Here is a 16,873-nt window from a genome sequence, read left to right on the forward strand (position 1 = left end):
TTAGGATGTCAAGTATCTTTCTTAGATAATACTGACGTGATGAATATACTGAATAAATTTAGGAATATCTGTGGGATGATACAGAGAATGCTAAAACAAAGGACAGATACTAGGTTAAAAGTTTTATAAAATGATGGCGATACCAATGGTGCTGTACAGGAGTGAGACATGGATCCTTTCCAAGAGACAAAGAAACCAAGTAACAGCAGCTGAAATGAGGTTTCTAAGAGCAATCAAGGGATGCACATTGAATGACAGAGTAAGAAGTAAGAAATGAGCTTGGTATATATAATCAGGAAGATAAAATGAAGGCATCAAGAGCAACTGGTGCAGTCTCTTCTAGAATAGATGAAAAATTAGCCCATGATAGCAAACCCACAGGCGACAGGTGTGTAGGTTGCCCAAGGAGAAGATGGTTTCTGAAACAGGCAGATCTGCCTAACTCATGAAGTGAACTTTTTCCATTATTTTCACGAGTAGAATATGTTATGAAAGTCCTGGGGAACTTTGTAATGCACCTGAATATACAGTATATTATATTAAATGAGTTACATATTCAATATACTTTAATAGGATTATTTTTATTACTTACTGCCATGCAAAATAGACATGTAAATTCACCAGTGTGCCTTCTAAGATGTCTATAGAGATACAAAGATTTGGTAAATTTTTTTCGACAAATATCACACTGAAACTGTTTTAGAAGCACCTGTAAAAAAATCAAACATTTTACATTAACTTACCACAGATTGACAATTTAGCACATTCTTACTAAAATTCTTGAAAAAGTTAATGAAATGACTTTGATCATGTTTAATTACAAAAATTGGTTAATAATAAAAATCATGCGGTAATTTCAAAATTCCTGTCAAAAAAACAACTGAAATATGGATTTAAAGGATTAACTGAAAGGTTGAAGAAATATCAAATGAGAACAGTAACTATAAATGAAATATATAATTAGAAACAAAAAATATACATTTTTAAAAATTGTAAAATGGAGTACTGCCGCCAAAAGAAATGCTTAAAATAAATGTTCATTAATTTTTTTAAATATTTCAAGTTAAGAAATAATTCTTAAAAACAAGAACAGTAACTATAAGGAGGCATCCAAAATGAAGCTGTTAAAAATTCATATAGAGAAAATACATTAATTTAAATATAAAGGTTAGCCAGCTTTGGCAAAATTCATTCTTAAAATGTTTTCCTTTGACACAAGTTCGATCTGTTAATAAAAGGTTTTATTACAGGTTAAACAAATTTCTTCATTCTTTTAAACACATGAAAAATTATTCAGTAATATTCATGAAATTATAAATTGTTTTTCTTAGCAACTGGAATCAAAAGATGGGCTTTACCACAATCCATAGTTAACCTTGCTGCACATGTATGATTTTTACTTTCTGAGTATAGCTCTATTGCTGCTGCAGTAGTATTCCTGTAAATGGAAAGTATAGAGATCAGGCAGAATTTTGGGTATCAGGATTTTTGAAAAAATGTTTTATGAACATTTGCAAAAATGTTCATAAAACATTTATGAACTAAATGTATATATGTTGGCCTGTAATTTGATTAATATCTCTGGACTGGCTCAACAAAAATTCTTTGAAAATGGCTCAAAAAATTTCTACATGTGGGACATTGATGGCATTAAATCAAAAAAGGGAAAACCAAAAAAGGTTTCAAAAGTTGAAATCAAAAAAGGGAAAACCAGTTTTAACTATTTTTAATTTTTTAACTCATAGAAAACTGAGCTATGAAATGCAATGAAAGTACTACTTATTAAGTTATTCAAAATTTACAAATTTTTCAGTCTATCAAATTTAACAGTGAGAGAGAGAGTCAATATTACTTCTAAACAGTTTTACCTCATATCTCAAAAACCTATTAACCAATAAAGTTGGAATTTGATACAAATATAACCCAGCTTCAGCTAGATTTTCAACCACACTGGAGAATGGGGCATCATAAAACCCATATTTACTGACCAAAAACCTTTGAATTTTTTGTAATTGATGCTTTATCTAACTTTCAAGTTGTGATTATCATTAAAAACATTGTATGAGGTAGCTGTTGATAAAGGAAGTCAAATATGATCTAAATTTTTTTTTAGCAATTCTACTCTAAATACAGCATAATTTTGATGATAAAATGTCATAGAGTAAAAAAAGGGTTAACAGAAACCCACACTTTTTAATAAGAGTTTTGATTTTTTTTCTCAATTACCTTTAATATTGCAATATTTACGGTAAAAATGTTACTTGGTCAATTATGCAACTGTTTGCTGGCATTATTTCTAACTGTTGATAAAATAAATTACTATTTTACAATTTTATGCACAGTAGTATGCAAATTAATGCACACAGGAAATTTTTTGTTTATTTCTATGTTGCAGCTAAACTTCTTGACCAACCATTCTTTAAGTTGTTTGTAATGTGAGGTTATTGTTCTTTATTTAGCAATTTTCATAAGTACTGTTTTGTGAAAGTTTATATTTTTTATTACAAAATCATATCTTCGTATTTTTTGTGCTGTATGTCTTTTATATATAATAATGGACAAAACACCAAGAAGGCATTCAAAAATTGTTCTTTTTCCGAGCATACCACCAGTATGACAACAAAAAATAGCTTCTGAGTGTAGTGTTGGACTAGGGACAGTGATTGCTATTTTGAAACAATTAAAAGAAAACCAATTCCTTTTCACCTCAAAGGAAAGACAGATGTAGTCGTACAAGAAAAACTACTCCAACACAGGATTTATTATTAGTGAAAAAAGTAAACTTAATTCAAAATTATCTGCTGTGGACTTAAATTGAGAATTAGCAGCCAATGGAACAGATTTAAATGTGACAACTATTAGACACTGATTTCTTGCAGCTGGACAGAAAGCTCGTTGGCCTGCTAAAATGCAGCTTTTAATACCAGCAATGCACAAAAAAAGGACTCTTGTGGGCCAAAGCACATGCTAACTGGCCCAAAGAAATTTGGACCAAAGAATCTTTGGTCCATTTTTCCAGTGAAAAATGTTATGTTTAACAAGTCACATTTTTATGTTCACAGGCAAAGGATTCCATTTGTTAGAAAAGCATCGGATGATAATATAAGGTTTGGTCAAAAATTTGCAAAATTTTTGTTTTTCTCAAAAAATCTTTATTTATTTATCAATACTGATTTTGTCACCTTAAAAGTACTCTTTTTCAGATATAATACATTTGTGCCAGCACTTTTTCCATTCTTTGAAGCACCTCTGGAATGCAATTTCCAGTAGGACATTTAGCTCCTTAAGTGATTCTGTCTTTATATCTTCAATGTTGGCAAAACATCGTCTTTTATGATTCTTTTTAGCTTGGGAAACAGGAAGAAGTCACAAGGAGCCATGTTCAGCAAATATGGAGACTGAGACACCATAACAGTTTGTTTTTGACCAAAAATTTTTGAACAAGCAATGAAGTGTGAGCAAGTGCATTATCGTAGCGCAATTGCCATGAATCGTTCTACCACAAATCCACGCATTTGCTTAGAATTGCTTCATGCAAATGGCATAAAACTTCCAGGCAGTAATCATTGACTCTCTTGATAGTGATTCAATGATTGTGCATAATCATTTTCTTAATTTTTTTGACATCATCGGTTTTGATTTAATGAGAAATCCAAGGCACTCATCATTTTCACAGCCCCCTTGGAAACATTTGTATCAGCTGTAAGTGCTTGTTTTTACTCATGGCAAAACTGCCAAAGCAACATTCAACATTTCCAATGTGGTGCTGGACTTTATTACATTCTTAAAACAAAATCTAATACAAATTCTTTATTCCATTTTTTCCACAAGTTAAAAATCGCCGACCATACCAAAATACATGTAAACTTTTCAACATCCAACAATAAACTAAGCATCCACAATATGGCTATCAATGTAAACATATATTAGGGACAAGTGTACCAACACAAAAAAAAACTGTGATAATTTGACTGATACAGCATGAGAAATTTAAAAACTGTATTTTTTTTTAATCAAACCTCATACATTACCTGCTCATATCCAACAATAATTTAAAAATTCTCAGAAAAATGTTTTGGGGTTGTTTCACATTTGAAGGTCTTTGTTCATTATTTCCAGTAGGTGGTGTGTTGGATTCTTCGCCATACTTTTGATGTTAAATATGCCATTTTTAAACTTCAACCTCCTCTAGAGGATTCCCTAATTTTTCAATCAAAATTTCCCAAATGACATCCCTCTAATTTTTGAAGGAGAAATCATAAGGTCTCAAAACTCAGAGGGTGAATAGTCTGGACTCACCTGAACTGAATCAGTAGATTACTCGGCATATATAGTTTTACTCCAAAATTATACTGCAATGTAAATCATAAATCTATGATATAGCAGACTCCCTATTTACCACCGGCCATTATAACAACAAACTTTTAACAAGTCTTTACTAAAAATGGATAATGAGCAGAAAAAATATGGCTACTAATTGCTGTCTACTTCAATGTCCTTGCAATAATAATAAATATTATTTTCATAATCTCCTGCAATCCAAAACTCACCCGTTCCTTCCATCAAATGCTATTGCTTTAACCATTTTGCTTTCACTGTTTTTAGACTCGGTACTTTAATAACAATAAATTTTTACAATGGGAAATTAACATTTTCAAAATATAATTTTTTTAATTTTTGTAACTTCACCTATTTTATTCTAAGCATCATAACAGTATACAATTAAGTATTTTTATTTCAAAGAATATATAAAAATGGTTTCTACAGTTAAATAATGATTATGTGAAACACAAAAAAGAAGAACAGAAAGGAATCGATAGAACATTAAGCAAACTGTAAATCTGTATTTCATAAATATGAGCCAAGAGAAATTTTTAAGTTTTGAATGAAGATGTATGTATAGCAGTTCTGCAGTATGAAAAAAGTTAATACAGAGAAGAATATTCTGATGAAGAACAATGAACAGATAAGAGGACAAAATGGATCGATAAATAAATAATTACACAAAGACAAATGAACATTAAGTATAATATTAAACGTAAGTTTGACTTGTACATAGATTAATAAACACTTTATGTTACATAAAAATCAGTTAAACATGAATTTAGAGCTGCAATTAAAAATTTATGTAAAAAGCATTATAATGACAGAATTTAAAAAAAATTTGGATAATCTGTCCACAATGCCGGTGAGTTATAAGAATAACATGATAAAAAAAAACCTTCAAAATGCTGAAAATTTTTAATTAATTGGCAAACATTTAAATTTATTAATACAGATAACTTATTAATAAAAAAATAAAAATAAGCATAATACCTTGTCATTAGTAGCATTTTTATAACTGGTAATGCTATCAGACTTATTGCAGTCAATTTCATCCACTAAACATGAAGATACAGATAATTCATTCATATTTAACATTCCACTTTCAGCCTGTTGTTGCTGTTTATTAGTAATGTTATCATCATTATTCCCAGCCATATTATCGCAAACATCTGTTGGATCATCATCGTTACCAGTAGTAACGACATTACTTAATAAATTATCGACTAATCTATTTTTATCTTCATCAGTAACATCCACTGAAGAGCATTTCTCAAGTTTATCATTAGTTTCAATGTTATTATCATCGTTACCACTTAATGTCATTTGTTGTTCTAAAACTAATAAATCGATCTGATCCATCAACGTTGTGGCGTCATGTTCTACGTCATTATTTTTATCATTTACTACATTAGATACCATATTAATTACTCCTGTTGAATGTTCTTTACAATTATCAGGTTTATTAACAGTCAAAATAATTTTCTTATTAATTACTGTTTTTTCTTCATCATCTAATGAATTTGGAAAATGCTTAATACTTTGAAAAACTATTTCATCGGTTAAATCTAATATAGGAGGCATATTTTCTATTAAATTCATCGATGTATGTAACTCATCTGCCTCACTGATATTCATGGTTTCAGTTTTTTTACCGCCTTTTGTTTTTCTAGATTCAGTCATAGAGATGCTGTTATTATGATTAGTAGTTCCAAACTCTATATCGATACCAGCAAGATCATCATCAAAGTTAAAGCATTCAAAATGAGTAATCTTGTTTCTCTCGTTTGAAACATTACCAACACTGACACATGAGTCAGAAACAGGCAACTTTGGTTGATCTTGTTGCTCAGTAGAATCAAAATGAATCTCATTATATTCTAAAATTTTATCATTGTTATTATTATTATTATTACAATTAGTTTCATAATGTAAATTGCCAGACAAAGATACTGATTTGATTTCATTACAATTTTTGTTTATATTATTTATAAAGCCCAAAGTATCTGATGTTGACAAATTTAGTTTATTCTGTTCTACACAAATTTTTTTATGATCTTCAAAATCCTATAAAATAAAACAATAAAAAAAATGATAAACACAAAAGAAAAATGAAGAAATTTCAAAAATACAAATATCTAAGTCCCTATACTAACATTATAATCATGTTTTTTTAAAGATTATGGTGCCAAATATCAGACTATAAACTCAATTACAGTTCATTAATTAGTCTCATCTAAATGATGACACTATACCATAACATCGTACTATATGGAAAATTAAACAACTTCTGTAGCTTATCAATTGATTACAATATTTTGTTTAATAGACAGATCCTTATCCAAGATCTCACTTCGTCCTTCAGTTGATCATTCACGGCAAAATGAATACCGAAACATTTTCATGTTGTAGAATTATATAGGTTACGTAAAGAAATTAAATTGTTAAACATAACACACACATCTCCTAAGGTGTTTTAACATCTCTAAGTATCACACAGAATTTAGAGTCGACCTGGCTTCCAGATAGTAAGTCATATACATGTATTTGGAATCTCAGAATAATATCAAGAAAATTTTTTTTGCAGAGGGTTGTGTTTGAATTATTTTAATTCTAGTGAACCATAATACTGATATAACATGCTCTGCTGTTTTTCTTCTGGGTTGTAATGATGCACCCAAGTTTTTTCTCCAATCACAGTATTGAAGAGGAAGTCATCTCCCTCATCACAATAATGTTTCAAAACATTCCACTCATGATTTTCAGACCGTTCCATGATTTCATGACTCAAGACCTTCAGACCACTGGAATGTTGAGGTACACGACATTCCATTCATGTGTGTTTATCCTTTTCTAAGAGTACGTGTGCCACCCACCATGAAGACATTTTACAATGTGTCCTATTTATTATTTTGAAATGCCTACCTGGGTGGTGATGTATTATTGTATGATTTTGAATCGATTCATCTACTTCTTGTTGGTGTTTCTCATCGATCACAGAAACTGGATGACCACTGCAAGGTTCATCCTCAATATTTGCTTTACTAGCTTATGATACACAAAACTTTATCGCCCACCTACTCATAGTAATGTGAACAGTTTCAACACCATAAATGCCTTTTAGACAATGATGAATACACTAGTATTCACTTTCTCTGCTGTTAAAAATTCAATCTCGCTGCGCTTTGTTTTGGATGCATCGATACAGCAGGCATGCTCAGCTCCATAACAATGGTGACTGACAAAAAATGAGAAGACGGATCAACGAGTTCTGGAATTGGTAATATGGGAAATGAAACTACAAGATGACAGCACCTATTGCTTTGTTGACATTTTATTCTCTAGTTACTCTCCAAAGTGCATTACATTTTACCTGTCCCTTGTGTTATATTTGAACTAAACTATGAATTTGATTTAAATAAAGGCAATCTTAGTTAAATTATAAATTACCTAATTTTGACATCCACAAAAAAATTTAAAATCGTCCTACTTTTAATAAGGTTTATGAATCTATATTCTCTCAATGTTCTGAACTAACTTCTCATGTACTTTGTAGTCTTAGTGTTTTGCAAAAAAAAATCAAGCTCATGATGCATTTTATATAAATCACCAATAAGATTATTTTCTCATATACATATCATTAATATACCTCATTATCATGATCTGATGGATGATAATATTTGTGATAATGTTGAAATCAATGAGACTAATACAAAATTCGTCATTTGCTGCAGTCAAAATTTAAATTTAAGATTATGATTGCTCTTGCTTATAAATTGTTAAGAGCAAAATTATGTAAATAATTTTTTCTTTTGAAGGTGTAATAAGTAAATTTACCGCCTGCATGCATTAAAATTTTATCAGTAATTCTACTTTTCAGCATTCTTAAAATGTTAATTGAAAAATAAACTGATTAAAAAACACTTAAAATTAAAAGGAAAAATAAAAATTATATTATCTGTTTTTAATTAATAAATATTAACCGATATTACCTTTATATTAGTAAAAACCTTTTTGCAGATACACGTTTGACAAGTGTCTGTGGTACTTAAATTTGATTTTTTATTATTACTATTACTCTTGTTTGGTTTATAATGACACATTAAATGTTGAGCGTACAAAGCAACATTACTTTCAGTGTGATTACAAATTTTGCAGTTCCATTCATCTCTTAACTGCTTAGCTCCAAGCAACAAAGGAGAAAAATTGTTGCCCATCGACAACAAAAGATTTTTACTATTACTACTATCATTATTACTTAGATTATTATCCCAATTAACACTATATAAATGACCATTTCCAATCACATCTGCAAAACAAATAAAGCCAGGCAGATTAATAAAATTATTGTATACGATTAGAACAAGTTTCAAGGGTAAAATAAAGCGCTTAAACTATTGTTAACAAAATAAATTGACACAAGTCACAGATTTTGGTAAGTTTTGATATGGAATAAGGAGGTAGAAAGAAGTACTACTTAAGGTATATATCATACATAAAACAATTTTGATATAGAAGTTTGAATAATTACAGGATGAGTAAATTAAACAAAAACCTACTATTAAAATTAGATTCTTCAAAAGCAGTGCAAAAGGAAAGATAAGGGAGAGATTAAATGAGAAATGTAAAAATAAAACAAAGTTACAAATAAATAGAATACATCGTATGATTTGAGAGGAGGGACAAGATAGATGATTTGGGTATGGAAACAGGGTTAATAAAGAACATTGAAGATGTTGAATATGGAGCCAAATATGAAGAAGTAAAGAGGTGGAATGGTGGTAGGACAAGTTAAGGAGAATATTAAGAAGGGAACAGAAATAGAGAAAATAATGGAAGACAAAACGGTGAAGATGACGTTCTATGATCCATTGAACGAGCAAGGATAACGCAGATGGTAAAGAGGAAGCCACTTGCAGTTTAATAAAAATAAGTGTCTTACGTCATAACAAAAAACACTACGACTTCAAAATACAGGAAAAAATAAAGCATAATTTTATGGTAAAGTAAATGTAGTTTTTTCTGGACAAATAGGAAACAAAAAATATTTTTCAAAAATATATAGGAAAAGTGCCTTGAGAACCAACATACAACTATATATTTTTGGTAATAAAAAATAACTAAAGTGCACATTCCCAGAAAAAATACTGGTCCCATACTATATATTGATGATTGGTGCCTATCTCACAGGGGCAGTAATACCATCCCCTGTTTATATTACTTATTCTGTTTACATTAGCGTATACTCATAAACCTGTAGAGTTTTTAACAAAAACTGGAACACCAGCACAAATATTTATAAATTTAATTGTTTTAAAGTTAATTTTAATTTAAAACTGGTCAAAATTTAATAACTAATTAAATTTATATAAATAAACATTTTATTAAAATTTAAGTTAAAGCAATAAAAAAAATAATAAACATTGTTTCTATGTTGCACTCATTATAAGATATTCACGTATCCTATTTGACATTAAGAGTATTTTCTTTAATTCCTGAGAGTTCAAACTATAGAACCTCATCTTCAGTATCACTTACCATTTCATTACTAGTTTCAGAATTCAGGTGAATAATCAGTCAGTCAACTTCAATACCCATGACACATTCTTTATTCCAGAAGCCATTTTTAATTTCAATAATGTGCTGGCAATGTTTGTCTACAGAAGCAACGTTTTCTTCAATGAGAATAATTATAACTTCATCTTTTACATTACATTTTATCAGCCAACAAATTTTTTACTATTTTGAAAATAAATTAATCTAATTCCAATCTGATAAGAAAGTCTAAGGACAGAATAAATGTATCCTTGTAAAATACTGTCAAGAGTTATAACTGATATCAATGCTCATATCAACTGAAATATGTCTTGAATACTGATTTTTCAAAGGAATATTCCTTGCACTACCGCTAATGCATTTTTCCTTTGCGGCTTGTCCTAGTAGTAATTTTTTTCAATTTGTCAAATTTTTTTTTCTTCAATTTTTCAATGATGTAGCACACTGTCAAGCACTAGTAAGCTATCTGGTTGTAAGTTTTTAATAATTTTTTTCAATACCCCGCTTCTCAAAGTTCTATTGATTCATATTCTTGTGGCAGTCATTTATTTGAACTACAGATGAATGTTAGTAAGGCATTATGGACAAAACTGTTTTTTTCTGTATGCATGCATTATAATAAATCTTTCTCTTCTGGAAATTGGTGGATGGACTCCCTCACTGTTCTCTCCTCTCGCGATTTTTTGATTGAATAGGAAGTTAAGATGTAACTTTTATCCATATCAATTACAGGCCGCTTTTTTCTTCTTCAATTCTTTTTCACAGCTTTTAAGTTAAAGATTTTTTCACAAACAATGTCTTCTCTCTCAAACAATTTTCCATTAAATCATCATTCAATTAAATCCTAAATCGTTAATACAGTTCAACATTTTTTCTCCCTCATGATAAATAGTGTAAATTTGTATATAAGTTTATTGTGTATCTTCTTCTACTATCTTCTCAGTCAAGCAAACATTTTGTACGATGGATTACAACTATCAAACACTGTTAAAGGTATCTCTCTGCTTGCAAATTTTATCTAAATTATTAAAACTTGAATTTATCTAAAAATATGCAGAAATAGCTTCCTTCATACATGTTTAGCACGTTGCATAGAAATTCTTTGTTTTGTCGATGTAATTTCTTCTAAACTTTTAATTGCCGGTAAGACAGTAGACAAAAAGTAGCACCAATTTATCAAATGTTAAAACACAAACACTACACCTATTTGAAACTACATAAAATTCTTTTCAGAAATATATGTATAAAATATAACTAAACGAACAGTAACAATAAAGCCCCTAATAAATCTCTTGGATTAGTACATAAATTGTTTTAATAAACCAGCTGTCTACTTTCAACAAATAAGGTTTATAGCATAGGTTTAAACTTTTAGTTAGGTTCAGCTGGAACCTAATTTGTAATCAATAGTAGCAAATTTAAATTGTTTATATAAGTGTGATTCATATTCATATAGCTTTGTTGTGGAATGTAGACAAGCATCTACTGTGTAGGACAATATGAATTCCTAATACAAATATAATTTTAAATAATACATTGATAACCATCATTATAATAGTTAGTTCATACGTTTATAAAATAATGTTTCTGAAAAAATGTCTAGTAGCTGTCCTACCCCATTGTGCAACCACATCTTATGGCAACTGTAACTTGTAATAGGAGACCTGTATATTACGTTTCATTTTAAACTAGAACGACTACTAATTATAATCAACCGATAATAAAATCACTCATTTTGATGAATCAAACTGGATTGCACTAATCTATTTACAAAATATTATATTAGAAATTCTACTACTATTGAAATCAAATTTTTTGGTAAGACCAAGTCTGCAAGAAGAGTATGAAACAAAACTATCAGTTTTATGTCACTGATATTTTTGGCAACAACATTGTTATTTTACATGTTATACATTGTTATTTTGGATGGAAAATAACAATTTCTTATGCATTTAAAGATTCAATCATGATTTTGAAAATGATTATTTTACATCATAACTAATACCTTACATCTAATTTTATGATTTAGTGAATCATAATCTTTATAAAAGTAAAGAACAATGGTGTATCAAATGGATTTGAGTTGAACTTTTTAGAAAACGGATGAAAGATGGAATAATCATTTGCAGTGGATACTAACAAATATAAGCATGAATCAGATAAAAATATATGTTCCACACGAACTTTGCTAAATCATCTCAATGATAATGAGGTCTCTTCTAGTATAGAAAAGTTGGTATTAAATAAAATTTGCTAATTTTACAATAGCTGTATTGTTCTGTACATCCCTAGTTAATAGTTACTTTCCAGTTACCCAGGCTGGGATGCGCAGACCTGAAAGGACAGACAAATCTGTTCCATATAATCAAGGATCATTTGTTGATTCTCAGATTTATGGAACCAATAAGTATAATAATGTGAGTCTCAGCAGTTTGAATTATTTCCATTAATTCTCCAGTTACAGCTGCAAAAATTTAATTTTCTCCAGATAACTAAAAAGCTACTGTAAAGTGAGCTATGTTTCCTTAAGGAAAACCCTAGCCCAATCACATAATCGGGTGGGTGCAGAGAAGTATTCAACTGTATGCTTGGCATTTTTTGTAAGCTACAAAATTTCCATTTTTCATTCAACACACAATTTTTTTCAAGCTTGAGTTAAACATAAACTTAAAAAAAAAAGGGAGAATAACAACTAATTAATCAGTTACAGCCTCAGCTGAGAATAACAATAATGGATATAACTGCATTCATAAGAAGAAAATTATAAGTCAGAAAAATATAATAAGCTAAGAAAATACCTGTTTTTGAAGTGGTTTCACAAAGCAATAACATTGGCTGTGCAACATTTTTTACACCTGTTATTTCTTTTCGCTTACTATCGATCTTCCTTCTTTTGCTTTTATTATTTTTATTATTACTATTGATATTTACACTTCTTTCAGCTGTATTACTTGGAATAAAATTCTGGGGAAAATATGTTATAACATATAAACAAATATAAAAAACACAAGTTTGAAGAGAAGAAATAAACAATAGTTTATATATTTAAAAAAGAAACTTTCAAACAAATCACTATTACAAATGTTATGCCTTTAATTTTATCATATTAACAGAGTATATCTATTTATCATTCAGAGTACATCTGAATGAGTAAATGCTAAAAAAAAATAATTTTTAAGGATTATTATCTGGAAATTTTAAGACTAACATAAAGATCAGGAAAGAATAACAAAATTAATTTTTTTTTAATATCATTTGTGTGCATAGAGTTCATAGTTTTTATATGCTATGTTTGTACGTTACATTTAATATCTTTTTACTCTTTATCCTGTTTCTATGAAATGATTTAAAACATTTATTCTATTATTGTATGTAGTGCTTCTACATGTGCATTTATTAGTGGGTGAATCTCAATCCGATTTTCCACATGTAGTCAGTGAAATTTAATTTGTATACTCCTGAATTATAGTGATTACTGTGTGTGTTTTTATATTGTTTGAACTTAAATATTTTGTTTAGGGTTTTGATACCAACACAAATTTCTTTTCTATTGACAATTTAGTACGTTAATATTATTTTCTTTTTTTTGGCACTAGTGCCGTTCTGACTTTTTTGTTTTAAATTTAACGTAACACGCTGTCTACAAGAGCGGGTAAATAGTCATTGGAGTGTACTAGATATTTTATTGTATTGAATTTATTGCCGTTATCAGCTGGCAAGGGCATGAACATCTCTTTATTTTAATTGCTAGCTCAGTGAACTCCCACTCCATTAGCTTTCTTAGATCTAAGAACAAACAGCAAATCTTTAGTGGTTGTACTCAAGGTCTAGTTTACTATACGATAGGTGGCTTTTGTTCAGGTCGGTTTCAGGCAGCTCACATAATGTTTGTCAAACTATGGAATGTTAATCGGTTTAAAAGTTCATCTATGTCTAAGGAAGTAAGCATAACAAGTCACAACAAATATTCATTAGTGCGTTTTATACTGATGTTTTCATATATAGTATAAGGTAACCGACTAGACATTCATAAACATAGATCTACCCAGCATCATATTCTCTCAAAGAAATGTTTGTGTTTGTCCAATCAGGCATATGTCTGTAGCCCCTTTGAATCCAGTCAGATGTCAACATGCACACAGACTGGCAACACACTCCAATAATTTTGTTCATTATAACTAGTTTTAACATAATTTAATTAAATTTTAATAAGTTGAAGTTAATATAAAAATATTTATGTAATTAATAAGTTCACAATAATAAGAAAAAAATCAGTATGACTCAGCAGAAAAATACAAGAATCAAAAGTGTATGCTTTGCTGTATTTGAGATACTCTATGATGTCTGTGTCTGTTATGTTCACTGCCTGTAGATATAAATGGACCTTAAGATGTAGAGCAAGGTAATCATGCTCAGTATGCAAATAGACATGTACTACCATTTCATCTCTCCATCTTGTCTTGTAATCATCGCATATATTACTTATGTTTTCCCACTCTTTTTTGGTTAATTTTTTTCATTAATGCCTTGCACAAAGTTTTTTTTAGTCAAATTTTTTGCAAGAATAATAATGGTTAGTATTGCTACAGGATAGAACCTGATTTTCCAGCTGGTTATCATCTCTGGAATCCACGGCAAAACAAAATTATTTGCTAATATTTAAAAGTTTTAATTATAAGATGTACACCAGGGATTTATTTATTTCCTGACGCAGCAATTAATAACTATATATTTCAGTAACATGTTATCTCCAAGTATTCTAGAAGAATGATAAACATACAAAACTATTCTACTTGCCAGGTAGAATCAATTCAAAAAGGTACTCTGTAATAAAACAAAGGTGAAGGTCTTTTTTTATTTTAGTTTTCTTACTAATCTAGCTGTGGTAAGTTTAAGCTGTTCAATTTTTCTTTGGCGGAAAGATTAAGTAAATTGTTGTATTGAAGTTGTTATAATTACACTAATGATAAATTCAAAGGTATCCCATTTCCTCACATGATGATGACTTAAAAAATTACAATTATATTTATTCAGTATGTTACATAATCCCTAAGTTACTTCTGCAAGGCATTCTTTTCCTACAGATAAAAATTTCTTTTCCATCTTTCTAATGTACTTTGTCCAATTTAGTATACTGAGCTCAGTAGAAGAAAAAGGAGGAGGCGAAGAAATCAGAAATCTAAGAATGGAGAATACCTGAAATGAAAATGTGAAGAGGAAGAAGACTACTTACTACCAACAGTCAGAAAAGGAGAGAGAAGAGGAGATGGAGAATCATGTATTTTTCAACAGACCCGAAAGTACAGGAATAAGTAACGAATACCTATTTAAACCAATTCAAATTTCAAACAAAATTCATATCTTTAAAATCTCACAAACACCCGTTCAAAGGCATCTTTGATAAATATCATTTTTCTTAGGCCTCCACATTCATATTCATTGAGCAACAGTGATTCACAGATTCCACAATATAAGTTTCTAAGTAAAGAAACCCAAGGAGACTTGGATATACAAAAAGATCTTGTAAATCAAGTATTAAGATAACAGTTGATGGCTATATTAGAATTCAAACAACTTGCATCGGTAATAACTATGTGGCTTCTGAATTTTTATGTCCTACTCTCATAATACAATCCCGGAATAAGGCCTCCACACTCAACCCGGTGCCAAAAATTATCCAGAAATTAAAAATACATTTTTTGCATAAGTATATGATATGAAAACTGTCCAATCGAACGATATTATGAATTTTACATCACATTAAAAAAAAATAGTTAACTTTTTTTGTAAACAACAAAATATATAATTAAATAAACATGAAGTTTAGGTCCTGCAATATATGTATAATTATGAGAGAAATATTCATGTTTAACAGAATTGCAAAAAAAATTAGTAGTTTGAAACAACAATATTACTTTATGTTAATCTGAAGTGAATATAATTATATAATATCTTAAACAAAAGACATTCAACTATAAAAAGGGCATATTCTCATAACAATAAAACATATAACAAAGAGAAATACACTGAAAAGATAATAAAAAAACAACAATTAAATAAAACCGCATAAATAAAAGGTAAAAAAATAGAATAAAATAATACACATGTTAATGGCCTTTCATAATTTATTTTGCTTGTAATTGCTTTACCTACCAGAACTGTTGGCTATTATATCAGGTAGCTGTATTAATCTAAATTTGTTGTAATCTAAAAATGCATAGAAGATTATGGAATGGGAGACAGTAAATTGACTGTTGAGCATCTTTTCTCATATTTCCATTACTCCATAAGTAATTTTTTTTTTTTTAAAAAAAACGTACTTAAAAATATTTTATTGCATTGCAAACTGTAAGATTGTTTATTAATAAATAAATTAATAACAGCTATTAATTATCTTTTAGATGATCATCAATATAAAATTACTGTCTTTATATTTCTTATTATATTAAGAAAAATGAATCACACAAGAGCCTGTTAGCTGAGTATTTTACATAATAAAAAGGTGAATAATGCTAAGATTTGGTTTCCAAATAAAGTATACCAACTTGGCATTTTTTATCAAAGCTCTGGAAAATGAAGAGCTGCATGATTATATTAACAGTTAATGTTCAATATCGTTAAATGACAGGAAAAGTAATTTTATTTTGATTTACATTGATTACAATGATAACATAATTATTGTTTCCTAACATACGAGACATGATTTTAATCTGTTTTTTGATGCTGAAAACGAATATGAACTCAGAATCTTTCTATCACCCTGCATTTTTGAACATTTTTAATTTTAATTACAGGATTTTTTTCATTTTTCAACATATAGTTAGCATTTGAACCTCCTATATTGTATTTAGTTGGCTCATATTTTATTGTTTAACTTTGTTAACATAATTTTTAAGCTATAAATAGACAATACTAGGCAAAGAATTAAATCATATCATAATCACATATTATGATATCATATCTAATATTGAAGAGTGAGCCTTCATGGACAAAA

The 16,873-nt window shown here is 29.1% G+C and overlaps 1 protein-coding gene across 3 annotated transcripts in view; it reads right to left on the minus strand.

The window, feature by feature from the left end:
• Nucleotides 1-16,873, minus strand: part of LOC142326459 (uncharacterized) — a 65,013-nt gene that overhangs the window by 37,124 nt on the left and 11,016 nt on the right. For all 3 annotated transcript variants that reach the window (XM_075369009.1, XM_075369006.1, XM_075369008.1), the window contains 4 exons: nucleotides 12,678-12,843; nucleotides 8,316-8,632; nucleotides 5,317-6,390; nucleotides 593-709 (listed from right to left, as the gene is read on the minus strand). In XM_075369009.1, coding sequence (XP_075225124.1) covers nucleotides 593-709; nucleotides 5,317-6,390; nucleotides 8,316-8,632; nucleotides 12,678-12,843 — 1,674 coding nt within the window. The remainder of the gene's footprint in view (nucleotides 1-592; nucleotides 710-5,316; nucleotides 6,391-8,315; nucleotides 8,633-12,677; nucleotides 12,844-16,873) is intronic.

This window comes from Lycorma delicatula, chromosome 6 (assembly GCF_047948215.1).
Source record: "Lycorma delicatula isolate Av1 chromosome 6, ASM4794821v1, whole genome shotgun sequence".
NCBI lineage: Eukaryota > Metazoa > Arthropoda > Insecta > Hemiptera > Fulgoridae > Lycorma > Lycorma delicatula.